The following is a 19,863-nucleotide window of genomic DNA, read 5'->3' as shown; positions in this document are numbered from 1 at the left end:
TTGTCTCACAATGACTTTTAAATAATTCAGATCAATGACTTTAGTTCTATGGTATGCCTGTCATCAAAAGGTGGCTACAGTGAACACATCTAAGCTTTCATGCCTGCTTTATCAGCTTTCCTAAGGTTCTTTCACCTGATGTTACGTAAACATATTTTGAGGGGTCTGAAATACGGTATATTTAAAACAATCAAGAGACCCCTCTCCCCTTTTAAGAAGCACTAGCCATTGGAGAAGGAAAACAGAAGCAAAAAAAGAGTGTCCACTCAATGAATTGACTTTGTTTATGGTTTCCTGGAAGAGCAAAGGAATTCAGGTTGCCACAGTGATTCAAACAGCAAAACATTCTGTCACGGTTCTCCTTCTGTGTGGGATGGAGTGTCAAGCACAGATGGAAAAAACAAAACTTACTTCTTACACACTGTCTTCCCCTCTCCTTGCCTGACCCACAGAGGAGCCATTCTGGAAGCAGCCAGCTGAGATAGAGGCTGCGGCCCAGCACATCTCAGTGGGCCTCTTCTGAGTTCCTGACCAGACAGTCCCAGACAGCATTTCCCTTGCGAGCTGGAGTCTTACATGGCTTTTCTGGATAAGAGAAATTCCACCCCCTTACACTTTTCCTCCAAAATGCCTTTTGTCCTGAATCTTCCAGACAATTCCTTTGTCTCTAAACCTGGCCCTTACTTACAACATTGTCATTGCCTTTTTTTTTTTTTTTCTTTATAAGAATATCCTCCCAGGAGTAATGGTGATAACAATGTTTACCGAGTGAACATTCTGTGCCCAGCACTGCATTTCCACGTTCTAACTCATTTAATCCTGACAACAACTTCATGAGGTAGGTACTCTTATCATCCCCATATCGTAGAGGAGAAATTGGAGGCACAGAGGGATTAAGTTGCCCACTGTCACAGCCAAGAGGTGGCAAAGCCAGGACTGACTGTCTGCAGAGCCCTTGTATTTCACCACTACACCATTTCGTCTCCAGTTAAAAGTACGGTCTATTTATTTGATCCTGCATGTTCATATGGGAGGAATTTAAGCGAAAACTGCTGTTGGGATCAGCAACATCAGTAGCAATGAAGTGCGCCTTGCCAACTGAGACCTTCTTCCAACATTAGGTGCTTTCAAAACCTTTCCTAGGAGGGTTGCCACGGTGCGCCCTCACAAGAATTTGAGAGAGCCCTGGAGAGTATTAGTTTGTGAGCTGAGTCCCTGGCTCAGTGGTCTCCTGGTAACAGCATTCCCTTCTTGGCAAAATGGGCTGAGTGTCAGTCAAAGGGAGTCTCCAGGCCTGGGAAGCCTTGGTCACAGACACCAGGAAGCACCAGGAGAGAAGAAATGGGATGCTGCCCAGAAGGGCCCTTAGGAAGAATGGAGAGTGGGTTTCTGTTTGGTGGGAATATCATTCAACAGGGGAAGCATATTGTATAGATATTATGGAGCTCTAGAAATCTACATTGGGTGGCCAAATGAGATTGTGGATTTACTTATTTTTGCTGCATTTTTGTTCTTTTTGTCCATGGGTAATCCATAAAGTGCCTTCATGTACTCTGAAAACTGCTGGGAACTACCGAGTCCTAGTCATTTTCTCTTATACCTCATGAGGGAGGGGAATTCACAAGAAGCCTTGCCAAGAAGGAAGTTGAATTAACGTACAGGAATTTTGCTACAGGAGACTGAGAAAAAACAAGATTCCAGTATCTTGATCACAGACTCTTATTCATTTATTTATTTATTTTTGGCTGCGTTGGGTCTTCGTTGCTGTGCACGGGCTTTCTCTAGTTGCAGCGAGCGGGGTCTACTCTTTCTTGCGGTGAGCGGGCTTCTCACTGCGGTGGAGCACGGGCTCTAGGCATGCAGGCTTCAGTACTTGTGGCACGCGGGCTCAGTAGTTGTGGCTTGCAGGCTGTAGAGCTCAGGCGCAGTAGTTGTGGCGCACGGGCTTAGTTGCTCTGAGGCAGGTGGGATCTTCCCGGACCAGGGCTCGAACCTGTGTCCTCTGCATTGGTAGGCGGATTCTTAACCACTGCGCCACCAGGGAAGTCCCGATTGTAGACTCTTTTTATTCTAGGTGATCTCCCAAGGAGTCTTAACGCAAGATTCAGGACTAGTTGTTTATTTGTTAACGTGTTGGCGGCATTAATTCTATGGTGGGTTCTTCAGGGAGGGAACTCCAATCTCCATCCTTCTCTTGGAGGTAGGGGTCTGTTTGTCACATGACAGTGACTGTACAAAGCAGACGTAAGGGTTTTAGGTCACATGGCCCTTTTAAAGGGCTGGGTGGTTTTGTGCTATGAGAACACTGGCCCGTAAGTTCAGCTGGAGCCAGATGTGTTAGACTGGAATGGAGCTGGAGGGGAAGTTTTACTAGTTTGTATAGCGTGAACACTTGAGAGTTGAGGGTTTGGGGCTAACTAGAGGACGAAGGGGCCCAATATCCTGGCTTGGAGTCAGGACCATCTTCATGGTTAGCCCCTTTGGACCCAGGCTTTCTGCTTGGCCTGACTCCAGAGGCTACTGTATCCCAAAGCCTGGGGCTGACTTTCCTGGAGAGCTAGTGGAAGTTAGAAATGGGGGGGTGGGGCAGTGAGGCATGGTGACCCTCAGCTGCTGAACTACTTCATTTCACAGGTGCTCTAATGATTAATATGGAAAAGCCCCCCATGAAACCTCCTTCCCTGCTGTGTTAGTGTGTAGACAGCGTCTAGCTTCTGCTTCTAGCTGTCTGGGAAGGTGACAGTCTCTAGGACATCTCTGCATTGCCCTTGCCACACCTATGACTGGGAATCTTTCTGCTGAAATGGAGTCTAGCAAAGAGTAACTCATAATAAATATTTGCTGAACAATGCATAAATAAATAAATAAAAACAAGCCTTACCAACTATGGGCAAAGCCAAACGAAATAGAATTTTACTCATCCTTTTCTTAGCTTCCCTTTCTTTTTCTCACTATCTCCCGCCTTTCACTCTCTTTTCGCTTCTTTCCTCACTTATGTCTACTCCTAGGTGAGTTCCTGTCTCTTCTCTGTCTACCTCATCCCCTTCTTCTCTGCAACCAAGCACTGGGGAGCTGACACATGCAGGCCACTTTAACTTAGGCTACCCTTCAAGACAGCTCAGTCTTTGCTCCCAGGGTAATGGGGTTGATTTCATAAATTTGACTTTCTCTTTGTTTACTCTGGGCTTTCTGTGGGCGTGGGGTGTGTTTGGGTAATGATAACCTCCCTGTGCACTAGTTTCACCACCTGTGAACTGAGGGGTTGGACTAAATGACTTGTGTGGTCCTTTCCAGTTCTAAGGCTCTTCCATCTATGAACCGGATCCACTGGTCTATGACATTTGTAATTATCCTTTGGCACTCTGAATATATTTGAAGTATACTTACAGGATTTTGATACAGTTCAAACAGTTGACCACAGATCTTGGCCACCATGGGAAGGAGGAGGATTCCATGCTGGACCAAATCAGTCTCAGGCACTGGGGTTGATGGTTATATTCAAGAGCTCCAAGGGTATGTGTATGTGTATAATTTCCTTAACCACATAACCACATACTGAATGAACAAACATGAAATAGTTTTATATTACTGCAGTTCTTTTCTTTCTAACCTCCCTTGAAAAATGCACTGAAAGAAGAGTACTGCTGAGGAAGATTCCAGATAAACACATTTTCTAGGTTTAGCAGGAAGGAGCTAGAGGTGAGATTTGAGGGGCAGTAGACACTTGCCCTTCTCACTGACCTGCCATCATATCTATCCTAGAATTCCTATCATTAGAAAAAACTCCTTGATACTAAGCCACATGGACTAAGGCACGTGGACTTCCCTGGTGGTGCACTGGTTAAGGCAGCTGCCAATGCAGGGGACACAGGTTCGATCCCTGGTCTGGGAAGATTCCATACGCGGCAGAACAACTAAGCCCATGCGCCACAACTACTGAGCCTGTGCTCTAGAGCCCACGAGCCACAACTCCCGAGACTGTGCACCACAACTACTGAAGCCCATGTGCCTAGATCCCGTGCTCTGCAGCAAGAGAAGTCACCACAACGAGAAGCCTGTGCACCGCAACGAAGAGTATCCCCCACTTGCCACAACTAGAGAAAGCCCACACGCAGCAACAAAGACCCAATGCAGCCAAAAAAAAAAAAAAAAACTAAGGTATTGCATTCCTAGAAGTTTTGATTAAGCTGAAAATGGTATTTCACAAAAAGAATCCAATAAGCCACTATTCCCACTGGCTTGGGATGGATAAGCTTATTGAACTGAATTCAGTGAACACCTTTTTGGTGTTCACAAAGATCTGTTCTGGATCTTGAAAGACATCTGGATGAGTAAGGCACACTGCCCTTAAGCACATAGTCTAGAAGAGGAGACGTAGGCATCCCACTGATTGTTAACACCAGTAATAGAAGTAAGGAAGTGCTAGACGGAGGGAAAAATTCTGAAAGGGAGCTCAACAAAGAGGGTGAACTTAGTTGGGCCTTGAGAAATAAGGAAGAACAAGTATAAATTCTGCAGTTAGAAGGGATGATGCAGGGAGTGCAAGAAGAAAGAAGTATTTCACCAAAAGGGAAGCGCATGACCAAGGGGAAGACAGGATGAATCTTTACGATGTACTGAGGAGATTACTAATATTCTAGTATGGTTGGAGTAGAGCCTATATGGCTTGAAGAGGAAAGGGCAGGGAGTGGGGTGGGTTGCAGAGAGCTTGTTCATGGCAGTAAGTGCAAGTCAAGGAGTTTGTTCTTTACCAGAAAATGGCACTTGGTGAAGGTTTTTGAGCCAAGAACCAGCAGTGACCATAATTGTTTTGTTGTAGTAACAGTTACGTTAGTACATTCCTTTGTGATTTGTAGAAAGAGCACTTGGTGCAATGTGAGAATAGATTGGAGAAGGAAAGGGCTGAAAGTAGGAATACAGATACTGAAACTGTTCAGGTGGGAGACAGGGGAAGCTTGATCTAAGGCACTGATGGTAGGTGTACTAAATTGTCTCCATTTGTTCTTCCCGGTTAACTCTCCATCTTTTTTCATCCTGCTTTTCATCCTTTAGCATGTATGAACTGCATCAAATGGGCCCTTTGCCCTTTGGCTTCTGGTTGGGATTGGCCAGTGAGTGGTACTGACGGGAGATGGATGTAGGAGGAAAGAGCGATTGGGGCATTTATCCTCCGGTTCCCTCCCTGCTAGGCCACAGTTTGACCGTTCCATCAAAGTCTACAGTTTCAGTCCTAGGCCCTTTCCTACAGCTACAGCCTTTGCTGTGTCTTAGTAACCATTCCCTCCCATGCCCTCCCAGATGCCCTAATGGCAACCTGCTGTTGTGTGTAAATAGCCTCTTTATGAATCTATGCTCAAATAATCCCATCTGAGTGGGTTGTTTCCTGCTGGGGCCCTGATCTATACAGTGGGGATAGAAAGGAGTACACAGAGATGTGAGGCCTGAGGAGGTGGAATCCAGAGGTCTTGATAACCAATTACACATGAAGGATGATAAGGAAGCAGTGTCCATGGGCCACATGATGGCCTTTGGCTTGGGCTACCAGGGTGGATGGGAATGTGACGGGAAGGAGAGATCGTGGATTCAGTTTGAACGTGCTGAGTTTGACGTGTCCATGGGAAATTATGGGAAGATGCCTGGTAGAGCTGGAAATGTGAGTTTAACGTCCAAGAGAGAGGTCAGAGCTGGATTTTGATCTGAGGAAATTCTGAGTAGAATGATAGTCGAAGCCTTAGGAACCGATGGGCTTTCTGAGGAAAGGAGAATGAGAAAAAGATTAATGACTAAATTTTTGCAGTGTTGAGGAGTGAGAGGAAGATGAGTCCGAGAGATACCTGTGTCGAGTCCTGATAAGCTAGTGTCATCACAGATAGGCAAGAACATGCCCCGAAAGGCTGAGATTCCATCAAGGGAGACTGGATGCAGATAGGGACAGAGTTCTGCTCAGCGTTAGCCCAGAGAGAGCCATGCAATCTGGTCTCCTGGGCAGATGGGGGAGGTGAACAAGGGCAATGGGCCCACAGGAGGGCACCACCAGCTACCAAGGGACCCAAGAAATGGGGGCAGAAGTGAAACTTAGTTTACTTTTTGGGCCCAATGTTTCAAATCTTTACTGCTTTGGTTGCCTGGGTCAAATACAGAAGCTTTATTAGTTCAAAGTGCTATAACTTTAAATATAGTCTCATATAGTTGAAGAGAAAAGCAGGAAGTTCAGTGAAAGGAATTAATGACAATGGGAAATAGACTCATTTATGTGGAAAAACTTTATGAGGAACACAGTGCTGGCCCTGAGTTATAAATGAAGAAGAAGGCTAACGGTGGCAAGTATAATCCCGGTTGCAGCTGACATTTGGAATTACCCTCAGTCTTCTTCGCATAGTTAAGGGCAGAACACACCACTTCTGAATTTTACTGCTAACCACAGGGAGGGAGACGGTGTACAGTTCCTCCAGAGTGTGATTCTTAACCTTCTGGCGAGGGTGGGGGGTAGTTACAGATCCTCATTGAAGAGTTGAAGAAACTGTGAACACCTTCCTCAGAAAATTGTATGCTAACATCCTCACACATAAGCACATGCAATATTACATAAAATTGTAGGGGTCCTAGAAGGAACCTGTCTTCTAAATCTTTCCCCCCACAATGTCAGATGCAGAATAGGTGCTCATGAAATTTTTTTTTCTCATGAAATATTTATTAAGTTATTGAGTCCATAAATGTGTGAGGCATTAAGCTTATTATATAAAATCATGGTCAAAATGTAAATATCTTAGGTAGGAGTAGCTAAGGTTTTAGAACCCATTAATACGAATTCATTTATCACAGTGGTTTTCAACCCCAGGTGGACATTACAATCTCCTGGAGGAAGGGAAAACTTTAAAAATTACTGACACCCAGGCTCCACCCCAGACAAACTGACTGAAAAACTAAGGGTGTGGGGCTTGGGTATCAGTATTGCCTAAAAGCTCTTCAGATGATTCTAATGTGCAGACAGGACTGAAATCAATGTAGCAGGTTAAAAGCTATAACATTTAGTAAAGAGAAAGAACGCAGTATGTAGATGTGGGTATGATAACTAAGCTTTCATGGAGGAAATTGGGAGCCATCATAAAAATGATAATCTCTTCCAGTTACAAAGAATATTACACATCACTGTCATGCGCATGGTCTCATTCATGCCCCAAAGGTACACCTACAGTTAAGCCAAGCAGGTTTAGGTGACTCTTTGCAGAACAAAGCCAGGTCTGTTAATGCAAACTCAGATCTTCTGAGTTGGGCACATTTTTCTTTGGATTTTGCCAAATTGCCTCTTGGAGGATCAAAACAAGGGTTCCCACCCATGAAGAGCCCAACCCAGAAGGGGTCTGGAGTGGGGTCTGGGAAGCTGTTGTTTTACAAGCACTGCTGATGATTCGATTGCAAAGCCATCTCCCAAGCAGCAGCTCTAAACTGGGCTGTGGTAGAGGAAGGTGGAGCAGAGGAGGCATATCAGTCAGAATTACCCGGGGGAGATTTTCAAAATGCACATGCATGAGCCCCATCCCAGATCTGTGAAATCAGAGAACAGGGGTGATGGGAGTGAATATACAGAAAATGCTTGATTCTGATACCGCTCTCACCTTAGCTGAGAGCCAACACATGTGGGATACATCTTGGCTGCCCAGCCAGGCTGCCCTGGGGCCACTGCTCCAATGGTGACCCCTGACCAGCCAGAGGACTGGGCTCTGGGCAGGGACTGGCACGAGGGCAGCTGATTAGATACTGAAAGTATGGAGGAGGGTGCTAAGGGCAGGTGAGGATGACAAAAACATGCTTTGTTCACTTCACAGCTTTGCAGGGCTGGCCTTGCTACAGGGTAACTGAAGCCAAATTTGTAGGAACAAAAACAGAGTAGTTTCCAAATCACTTCTGTTTTGCCCTTATCTCAGGCACACATGCCAACCCTGAAAGTGCCAGGTGCCCTTCTCTGCTGTGTGTGGCATGTGAAAACACCTGAGTGAAACCACCATCAGGGCGTGCAGAATCACAGGGATCCTGGCGGCAGTTCCGCAAGGGTGCCCTTATTGGGCTGATAGAAATAAACAGTGGGGATGTCTAGGTTAGGCATGAAAAGACAGAATGGGCTAGCAAGTTTGTTGAAAGGATGCATAGTATCGCTCTCCTCTCAAGGACAGAACAGATAACTCTTAGTTAATCATTCCCTTTGAATGATTTCCTTAGAAGACACTTCAATAAATGTTAGCTATGGTCATTCTTTCACCTTAGTCTCAGTTTTCCCCTCTTTGGGTTTTGTGTTTTTTTAAAATTTTTGGCTGCACTGCACCGCACAGCATGTGGAACCCCAGATCAGGGATCAAACCTGTACCCCCTGCATTGGAAGGTGGAGTCTTAACCACTGGACCACCGGGAAGTCCCAGTTTTCCCCGCCTTGGACTGTAGATTTCTGCTTTCTCTGGCCATGTGTACTGATACAGACTCCCTTTTGGGATAGTGAGGTAGGATTATGAGCCACAATTTTCATTGGTCAGAGTACCACTGTTCAGGGTCACCTGGAATTACTCTGCTTCAGAGGATTTGGAAGGAAGAAGACAGTCATGGTCCAAAGACTTTGAAGGGACTTTCCTAATAATTCTTTGAAGGGTTATCCTGGTACACTGTGAGCCAGCAGCAATCATTGAGATGGAGAAAGAGAGAGTGAGAGAGGGGTGTGTGTGTGTGTGTGTGTGTGTGTGTGTGTGTGTGTGTGTGTAACAGCCGAGGTGGGTGATATTCTGTAACTCCTCCCCCTCTTTACCTTGGCAGGATTTCTTCTCAGCAACTGATGCACCCAAATCCTCCAAAGTGACAGGTTTGCTGTTGCTGCTCTGGATATGAATGAAGGGAAGAGGGCAGCACGTATCTTACTTGCTCTGTTGTACATATAAAGTCCATATCAATGCTGGGACTGTACCTTTGAAAATTCCATCTTTCAGGTCTGACATACTCAGAATTGTTAACATTGCTTTACACCATTTATACTTGAGACAAGCCCACTGGCTAACTCCTCACCTGCACAGCCCAGTGGAGAGCTGTTTTAAAGTCTTTATCCACAAGGGTGGGGTCTGCCCCCTTCTTCAGCAGCATTTGGGTGTGTTGAGGCCGGTTGTGGAAAGTTGCCCAGTGGAGTGGTGTCATCCCCTACAAAACCACAATCAGAGGGTCACAGATGAGCACAGGATATCACGAAGGAAAACGGAGCACACTTTCTCCTCAGGCCTGAGGGCGTCACCAGATGTGCTGGTTGCCACCTGTCAGTTCATTCGTTCCTTGAGCCATTCATTCAACAGATACTTATTTGGCTTCTACTTGGTGCCAGGCAAACGGATGTTAAGGACACTACAGTGAATAAGAGAAATAAGATCCTGTCCTCATGGGAATTACACTGTGGTAGAGGAAGATAGATAATAAATAAATGCATGCAAACAATCAAAAGGATTTTCCAGATTGTTGAATGCTATAAAGTGGTTGAGAGTTCGTGCCCCAGTCCGGGAAGATCCCACATGCCGCGGAGTGGCTGGGCCCGTGAGCCTGTCTATTTTACTACGGTATCCCCAGGGACTGAACCAAGGCTAAATAAACAGCTGTTGAATGAATGAATGAAAGAATGAATGAATAGGGAGAGGAGTAGAAAGATGTGATGAGGTTAGAGAGAGGCAGGGCTGATCCTGGGAGCGTGGGATGGGGAATACCCTGCATAAGGCCTTTGGATTTTATTCTAAACTCAATAGAAAGACAGTGGGGGATTTTAAGTAGATGTTGACATGATCTGATTTACATTGTTTAGAAGAAATCACTCTGTGGCAGCTTGGAGAACAGATCTGGATGAGTCAATCTGGTGAATCCCACCTTCTTTCAGAGCTTAAGGTCACACACTATAGGCATCATTTAATAATAAGATAAGCTTTTCTGGGAAACATTTGCCAAAAAGAACCAGTATTATTTGGGAGTGTACTATGAAAAGATGGCCTCTTCTCCTTGACGATGGCTCTCAATAATATGAAATGTATCTAAAATGGTTCTAGATTAAGATGCCTGGTAAAGGGAGCAGAGGACGTAGGTAGCTTTCTCTTTTTGGAGCTGTCTCTGCAGGTAACATAAAGATAATGTCACCGCCTTGCCCTCCTCTGCTCATCCAAGATGAGCTGAGTGGAGAAGATGGGCCTCAGCCTAGCTAGGAGTGCAGAACTAATATTATTCCAGAATTAATATGTATTGATCTAGAGATCTTTATGAGTTCTTATGTATATCATCTCACTTAATCCTCCAAACAGCTTTTTGGATTTAGCATTGTGGTGAAGTCCACTATGTGCTCACCAAACTCTACTTCCTCTCCCTCCAGGGCGCATAGTCAGTCTACACTCCCCAGCCTCCCAGCAGATACATGTAGCCACGAGACTGAGTCCTGAACATTGCAGTGTGGACAGAAAGGATGGAAGGATGGAAGCCCCTACCCCTCCAAGGTCTGTCTAGAAAACAAAACCTATGTTGTCTTTGACATATTTTCTTCTCCTCACCTGACAACGGAATGTGGAGGAGGACAAGGCTCAAGAATGTGCTGGAATCATGTGATTAATCAACTCAGGACCCTGACTGATGAGGTAGGACAGGGTCACCTCATCAACCAGCACTGGGCTATGAAGCAAGCAGGAATATTAAGCTTTTATTATGTCAGGCCACTGAGATTTTGAATTGTTTGCTATAGCAGTTGGCCAACTCTGACAGGTGCCACTGTCCTTCCCATTTTGTGGAAGAGGAAGCTAAGCCCTAGGGAAGTTTACAAGTCTATGATCGAGCTGAATCTAGGGTGTGATGTTTGTGGGGCTGTGAGATTAGAATGTTAACCCCCCTTGACCAGTTCCATATTCTAAACCATTACATTATGGTCTGCTTTCAAGTTTCAAGTGTCACATAACACTGAGCCTCCAGATACTCTTAAGGATATTTCAAGAAATTGGTTTCATATGGAAAAGAATGCTGGTCTAAAAACAGTGGAATGTCTTGTTCTTATTCCAACAGTTGAATGTTACTTTGGGTTCAGAATAGCTCAAAGCATTTCAATGGGTCCTCTTCATTTTTTAATTTGACCCACTGGAATTAGATATCTGGACTCCAAGGAATCAGATTCTTTTTACTGTGCAAGGATTATTCCCAGTGCTGAGTCCCATGTGCTTCAGAATCATTGGCTTCCTTATGAAGTGCCACCTGTATCCAGGGTTAAAGACATTGGAGACAATTTTGAAGTCACTGGGGTGTTAAGCTCCAAGAAGGCAGGGCCCTTGTCTGCCTGTCTGAATCCCTAGAGCCTTGAACAGTGCCAGGCACATTGTGGATGCTAAGCAAAGGCTTATTAAATGACTGAGTGACTTCTTACTGTTCTTGATTGAATTTTTTGCTTTTGTAAAATTTGGCTTTGCTTTCTAAAATCATTCACAGAAGAAAGACAGAACATGACTTCTTTATAGAAAATGAACTTGTCTGATACGATCATTGTTACCAACTGTTCAATTGAAACCTGTTAGAATTCTTGATGAGCGCTCCAAATGAGGTAGATGGCAATCACTAAATGCAGAGATATAGATTTAGCAATATGAGAATTCAGTGTGAAATTGTGAATTAAACTGTCATTATGCACTGTTAATCCTTGTCTCCTAAATATAGCTTCTAGGCTTTAAGAGTTATTCTCTTAAAACAACAACCACCCCTCCCCAACCCACTGCTAGAAAAAACAAAACAAACAAAACAAAACAACCCTCCCCACCTCCTGCATGCTATGGTAAATGGTGGGGAGGGGCACTACCATTTTTCATATACCTACTTGGTGCCAAGAACTTTATTCACTTCACTGAATCTTTACAACAATCCTAAGAGATAGGTATTTTTAGACCCATTTTACAGGTGAGGAAACTGAAACACAGGTTAAATAGTGGGTTGGCCAAAAAGTTCGTTTGGGCTATGGACAAACCCAAATGAACTTTTTGGCCAGCCCAATAATTTCCCTAAGGCCACTGACTGGGTACAAGGCAAAAGGTGGGATTCAAATCCAGGTCTCTCCAACTCTGGAGGAAAATGCTCGTTCCACACATCAAGCTAGTAGACTTTCAATTTTGGAAATGAGCTCAGCTGCTGGACAATTTTTTTCTTTGTGATTTTAGCTAGATTCAGGGTCTTCTCACTGTCTAGAATGGTGATTCTCAGTAGCATAAGGGTTGCCACCCTTTACTATTATTTGTTTCGTTTGGCATCACCTCTAGTTTTCTTCTAAAAGTGCAGCTGGCAAATATTTATTTTTGTAAGGTATTGAAATATACATATTCTCCCCCCACTCCTCCCCTACCCTAGAATTTGGGATCAGTGTTATAATAACTGTTGATCCTCTGAGTGGCCCCAAATCAAGACGTGAAACACTCCATTACTTCTCTAAATAATAATGTTATATAATATAAATTTGTATATTTATATTACAATATAAACAGGTTTCAAACATTCACTCAAGTCAAGGGAAACTTCCTGTTGCTATTTTTTTCAATTGGGCTAATGAGAAACACAAATACATCCTCTTAGTAATATGAAAACCAAAACTTTTAGAATCAGCTCAAGTACAGCCCTTTGTATTGCACAACACACTTTGTTTAGGAACTTTTTCCTACAACTGCCTCCTCCTTCCTTCAGCTTCTATTAACACAGCTAACACATCTTAGTTGTGTTATGTTAGGACTCTGGTGGCCATTTAAGGGTCAGACTTCAGGCTTGGCAATTGGCATTTGCACTGAGCTGTGATAGGGACTAAGATTAGCTGTGATGCACTTAAAGGCAGAGGCTGTGGCTCATTCACTGTGATATGCCCAAGTACACATTAGGCGTTCAAGAAGTGTTCATAGGAAGAATTAATTAGTGAATTGCAGGTTATCCAGGATTCCTTGAATTAACGGGGAGTGTAAGATACTAGAGTCTGTCGAACGCAAGCCAGCCACCTGCGTCCAAACTGTGAGGCTCCTCATTGAGTCACTGAGGACTCAACTGGGCCTTCAAAGAATCTAAGGGCTGAAAATCTAGGAGCTACCTGAAGATATATTACAACAAACACCCAGATGACTCTTGTAATAGTAGAATTCCACTTTCTTGAAAAAGAAGGAGTATTGGCTCAAACAGTGAAGAGTAACTTACATTCATTTAAGAACACAGCTCTCTAGAATGTTCTGGAGGGAAATGTTAAGTTTTGGTTGACTTAGGCTCCACCTCGAGATAGCTGACAGGACTGTGTGTGGTGACTGCTGGGTGCATAGCGGGGCTGTTTTGGAACACACTCTTGTACAGATGAGTAATTCTGTGCCTTGAGCCTGTGCTACCAACATTTCAGTTAAGGGCTTTCAAGTCCTATTAGCTTCTCAGACCTTTTTTCTTTTTTTCCAAAACCACTGTAACTTTTATGTTTTATGAAGCAGAAATCTGATGAAGTGCTTAGCAGTTTTCATGTTTCAGAACTGCACTTTTAGACCAGCTCTTGCAGACGCCAAAAGACACAGAGAGAGAATATGTGATGTGGCTGGGTGCTTGGTTCACCCCTCGCCTTGGTGCACTGGGGGCAGAATTTTAGCAGGTGTTTGAAAGATCAGCAAAACAATTCTAGATCATCTGAAAGATCTAGAATTTCACAGAAGTCCAGTTTGGCTCTGTTTGACATTTTAATATCCACACATTATTAATGTTGTGATTACCTCTCACAAAAGTTATAGAGGGTCTTCTGTGTACAAAAGATTGGAATAAATGATGTACTTTAAAAGATTCTAAAAAAACCTAGATGGTTAGCAGTGCTGTAATGAAAGCCATTTTCTTCAAATTTATTTGGGAAAAAACTTACAATTACAGATCACAAAGATTAGTAGTGCATTAGCAAAAAAGCCTTGCATATTAATATTGCAAATTTGTTCTTTAAAATAGTTTGATATCTGTTATTCAGTATAATTTTTTTAAATTCTATATATTTTATTTTATGTAATTTCAAACATTTTTCCGAGAAGGGATCCATAGGCTTCCCCAACATACCAGATGTGTCCATGTCATGAAAATGGACAAGGACCCCTGCCCTAGAATCTACAGTACATTTTTGAAGATCTAGAAAAATATAAAATCTTAATTTTTTGAGAGGAGATTTTGGAAATAATTAAAAGTCACCTGGAGTCAAGCCTGGTTAATAAAATGGGTCACTGAGTTGGGTCAACAAAACAAAGAGAGAAAAGGCCAACAAAATAAAATTATATGACTTTTTCTTGAATTTAATAATGTAATTATTTATCTAAACATGTATTTTTGGGGGAACTCTACTATGTGCAAGTTACTGAACTAGATTCTAGGGACACAAAGATAAAAAATACTGCCCCTAGAAAATTATGGGGAAAGGAGGGTTGGGGGAGAGAGGAAAGTGAGGGCTCCTAAGTAGTAGTGACTCTACTCCATTTGTTAAGGTGTTCATTTTTAGGATAAAAATTCTGGTTCATTAAAATTTTTTTGCTTTATTATTTTACCTTTTGCCAACTGTAAAATAAAAAGATTTCTAGGGTCCGGGACTATTTCTACTGATTTTGCCTTTATAGTGCACAGTCTCTGCTTATGCTTGTATCTTAGGAATGTTGTAAGTGGATTTTAGTGCTAAGAACTATATCCAAAGATTCACATCTGTTTTTGCAACTTGGATTTATTTTCTGAGAGTGCTGTTGTAATGGAAGTTTGGATTGTCAAGCCACTCACAAAAATCTACTTATATCAGAATGCACATTTAATATAGGATCAACAATCTATCCTAAATACCATGCATAACAGGGCTTTTCTGGATAAATGCATTCAAAGTTCTAACCCAGATGCCAACATTTCATAGCCACTCTTGATGGGGTGCTCTTCCTGTCAAAGCTAAAATGAAAGCAGGAGAGGTTAGGTTGAGGAATTTAGCAACTTAACGCTCTGTAGCTGCAACAGACAAGCCTCTCTGTCAGCGATTCCCCTGAGGACCAGAAGAACAAAGGCACAAAGGACAATCTGACCCATCTGACCCATCTTGCCTTTCCCACAGTGTTAAACTTTACAGTGTGAATAGCTTCTAAATAAGTCACTTTATAACTAAGCAGTGTGGTTAATGAAACAGGAAAAACAAACATCACTGGAATGAGAACAAAGAGTTCAGAAATGGAACCATATATTAAAAAAAAATCTTGTAACAAAGTAAAAGAAAACTTAGCATAGTGTAGTTATGTCCCTAGGGGTAGGGAAGGCCTTCTTTAAAAAGATACCAAATGCAAAAGCAACAATGGACAAGAATGATCATTTTGATTCTATCATATTTTAAATTCTCTGTACGTGAAAAGACATCATAAACAGTTCTAAAATAAGGAACAGACTATGAAAAACTATTTGCAATCCAACAGCAAAGGATTAATGCTCAGAATATAAAATAAACTCCTATGAATCTGTAAGAAAATTACAAGTAACACAACAGATGAATGGACAAAGGACCTAAACAGGCAAGTCACAGGAGATCTAAAAATGACCATTGCACCTATGAAATTATGCTCGATCTCACTGGCTATAAGGGAAATGCAAATTAAAACAATAACAAGAAAATACAACAATAGGAAAACAGTGATAAACACCTTTTTACACTATGGGTGGAGCTATAAATTGATGCAGTCGTTTTGAAGAACAACCAGGCATGCATATTAAAAATAAAAATAGGGACCCATCATGCAATGTTGGTGGGAATGTAAACTGGTGCAGCTACTGTGGAAAACAGTACGGAGGTCCCTTAAAAAACTAAAAATACAACTACCATATGATCCAGCAGTTCCATTCCTGGGTATATATGCATAAAAAATGAAAACACTTATTTGAAATGACACATGCACCCCAATGTTCATAGCAGCACTATTTACAACGGCCAAGACATGGAAGCTACCCAAATTCCCATCAATAGATGATGGGATTAAGATGATGTGGTGTGTGTGTGTGTGTGTGTGTGTATATATATATATATATATATATATATATATATATATATACACACACAATGGAATATTACTCAGCCATAAAAAGAATGAAATATTGCCATTTGCACCAATGTGGATGAACCTACAGAATATTATACTTAGTGAAATAAGTCAGACAAAGAAAGACAAATACTATGTGATATCACTTATATGTGGAATCTAAAAAATAATGGAAAAGAATGTATATACAAAACAGAAACAGATTCACAGATATAGAAAACAAATTTTTGGTTACCAGTGGGTGGGGGGAGAGGGACAAATCAGGGGTACAGGATTAACAGATACAAACTACTATATATAAAATAGATACGTGGGAGAGAGGGGGAAGATGGCGGAAGAGTAAGATGCGGAAATCACCTTCCTTCCCACAGATACACCAGAAATACATCTACACGTGGAACAACTCCTACAGAACACCTACTGAACGCTGGCAGAAGACCTCAGACCTCCCAAAAGGCAAGAAACTCTCCACGTACCTGGGTAGGGCAAAAGAAAAAAGAATAAACAGAGACAAAAGAATAGGGATGGGACCTGCACCAGAGGGAGGGAGCTGTGAAGGAGGAAAGGTTTCCACACACTAGGAAGCCCCTTCGCGGGCGGAGGATGCGGGTGGCGGAGGGGGGAAGCTTCGGAGCCGCAGAAGAGAGCACAGCAATAGGGGTGCGGAGGGCAAAGCAGGGAGATTCCCGCACAGAGGATCGGTGCCGACCGGCACTCAACAGCCGAGAGGCTTGTCTGCTCACCCGCCGGGGCAGGCGAGGGCTGGGAGCTGAGGCTCAGGCTTCGGTTGGAGCACAGGGAGAGGACTGGGGTTGGCGGCGTGAACACAGCCTGCAGGGTTTAGTGCACCACGGCTAGCTGGGAGGGAGTCCGGGGAAAAGTCTGGACCTGCCAAACTGGCAAAAGACTTTTTCTTCCCTCTTTGTTTCCTGGTGCGCGAGGAGAGGGGATTAAGAGCGCTGCTTAAAGGAGCTCCAGAGACGGGCGCGAGCCGCGGCTACCAGCGCGGAGCCCAGAGACGGGCATGAGACGCTAAGGCTGCTGCTGCCGCCACCAAGAAGCCTGTGTGCGAGCACAAGTCACTATCCACACCTCCCTTCTGGGGAGCCTGTGCAGCCCACCACTGCCAGGGTCCCAGGATGCAAGAACAACTTCCCCGGGAGAACGCACGGCGCCCCTCAGGCTGGTGCAACATCATACCAGCCTCTGCCGCCTCAGGCTCGCCTCGCATCTGCACCCCTCCCTCCCCCGGCCTGAGTGAGCCAGAGCCCCCGAGTCAGCTGCTCCTTTAACCCCGTCCTGTCTGAGCGGAGAACAGACGCCCTCCGGTGACCTACACGCAGAGGCAGGGCCAAATCCAAAGCTGAGCCCCGGGAGCTGTGCGAACAAAGAAGAGAAAGGGAAATCTCTCCCAGCAGCCTCAGGAGCAGCGAATTAAATCTCCACAATCAACTTGATGTACCCTGCATCTGTGGAATAACTGAATAGGCAATGAATCATCCCAAATTGAGGAGGTGGACTTTGGGAGCAAATATATATTATTTTTTCCCCTTTTTCTCTTTTTGTGACTGTGTATGTGTATGCTTCTGTATGAGATTTTGTCTGTATAGCTTTGCTTTCACCATTTGTCCTAGGGTTCTATCCGTCCGTTTTTTGTTTTTTTTTTTTTTTACTTAAAAATTTTTGTTTCGTAATAATTATTTTTTATTTTAATAACTGTTTATTTTATCTTACTCTATTTTATTTTATTTTATCCTCTTTCTTTCTTTCTTTCTACTTTTTCTCCCTTTTATTCTGAGCCGTGTGGATGAAAGGCTCTTGGTGCTGCAGCCAGGAGTCAGTGCTGTGCCTCTGAGGTGGGAGAGCCAACTTCAGGACACTGGTCCACAAGAGACCTCCCAGCTCCACGTAATATCAAACGGTGAAAATCTCCCAGAGATCTCCATCTCAACACCAGCACCCAGCTTCACTCAACGACCAGCAAGCTACAGTGCTGGACACCCTATGCCAAACAACTAGCAAGACAGGAACACAACACCACCCATTAGCAGAGAAGCTGCCTAAAATCATAATAAGTCCACAGACACCCCAAAACACACCACCAGACGTGAACCTGCCCATCAGAGAGACAAGATCCAGCCTCATCCACCAGAACACAGGCACTAGTCCCCTCCACCAGGAAGCCTACACAACCCACTGAACCAACCTTAGCCACTGAGACAGACATCAAAAACAACGGGAACTACAAACCTGCAGCCTGCAAAAAGGAGACCCCAAACACAGTAAGATAAGCAAAATGAGAAGACAGAAAAACACACAGCAGATGAAGGAGCAGGATAAAAACCCACCAGACCTAACAAATGAAGAGGAAATAGGCAGTCTACCTGAAAAAGAATTCAGAATAATGATAGTAAAGATGATCCAAAATCTTGGAAATAGAATAGACAAAATGCAAGAAACATTTAACAAGGACCTAGAAGAACTAAAGATGAAACAAGCAACGATGAACAACACAATAAATGAAATGAAAAATACTCTAGATGGGATCAATAGCAGAATAACTGAGGCAGAAGAACGGATAAGTGACCTGGAAGATAAAATAGTGGAAATAACTACTGCAGAGCAGAATAAAGAAAAAAGAATGAAAAGAATTGAGGACAGTCTCAGAGACCTCTGGGACAACATTAAACACACCAACATTCAAATTATAGGGGTTCCAGAAGAAGAAAAGAAAAAGAAATGGACTGAGAAATATTTCAAGAGATTATAGTTGAAAACTTCCCTAATATGGGAAAGGAAATAGTTAATCAGGTCCAGGAAGCACAGAGAGTCCCATACAGGGTAAATTCACGAAGAAACACGCCAAGACACATATTAATCAAACTGTCAAAAATTAAATACAAAGAAAACATATTAAAAGCAGCAAGGGAAAAACAACAAATAACACACAAGGGAATCCCCATAAGGTTAACAGCTGATATTTCAGCAGAAACTCTGCAAGCCAGAAGGGAGTGGCAGGACATATTTAAAGTGATGAAGGAGAAAAACCTACAGCCAAGATTACTCTACCCAGCAAGGATCTCATTCAGATTTGAGGGAGAAATTAAAACCTTTACAGACAAGCAAAAGCTGAGAGAGTTCAGCACCACCAAACCAGCTTTACAACAAATGCTAAAGGAACTTCTCTAGGCAAGAAACACAAGAGAAGGAAAAGACCTACAATAACAAACCCAAAACAATTAAGAAAATGGGAATAGGAACATACATATCGATAATTACCTTAAATGTAAATGGATTAAATGCTCCCACCAAAAGACACAGACTGGCTGAATGGATGCAAAAACAAGATCCATATATATGCTGTCTACAAGAGACCCACTTCAGACCTAGAGACACATACAGACTGAAAGTAAGGGGATGGAAAAAGATATTCCATGCAAATGGAAACCAAAAGAAAGCTGGAGTAGCAATTCTCATATCAGACAAAAGAGACGTTAAAATAAAGACTATTAGAAGAGACAAAGAAGGACACTACATAATGATCAAGGGATTGATCCAAGAAGAAGATATAACAATTGTAAATATTTATGCACCCAACATAGGAGCACCTCAATACATAAGGCAAATACTAACAGCCATAAAAGGGGAAATCAACAGTACCACATTCATAGTAGGGGACTTTAACACCCCACTTTCACCAATGGACAGATCATCCAAAATGAAAATAAATAAGGAAACACAAGCTTTAAATGATACATTAAACAAGATGGACTTAATTGATATTTATAGGACA

At 43.0% G+C, this 19,863-nt stretch overlaps 1 protein-coding gene across 1 annotated transcript in view; it reads right to left on the bottom strand.

Moving 5' to 3' along the window:
* The window catches only part of ANKRD55 (ankyrin repeat domain 55), a 101,332-nt gene that overhangs the window by 23,288 nt on the left and 58,181 nt on the right, over window positions 1-19,863 (bottom strand). The window contains exon 7 of the mRNA XM_027101091.1: window positions 9,046-9,174. Within this exon, the coding sequence (XP_026956892.1) occupies window positions 9,046-9,174 (129 nt within the window). The remainder of the gene's footprint in view (window positions 1-9,045; window positions 9,175-19,863) is intronic.

Source organism: Aethalodelphis obliquidens, unplaced genomic scaffold, assembly GCF_003676395.1.
Source record: "Aethalodelphis obliquidens isolate GAN/ISIS:26980383/991018 unplaced genomic scaffold, ASM367639v1 scaffold4, whole genome shotgun sequence".
Classification (NCBI taxonomy): domain Eukaryota; kingdom Metazoa; phylum Chordata; class Mammalia; order Artiodactyla; family Delphinidae; genus Aethalodelphis; species Aethalodelphis obliquidens.
This window is presented reverse-complemented; position numbering and strand designations above follow the sequence as displayed.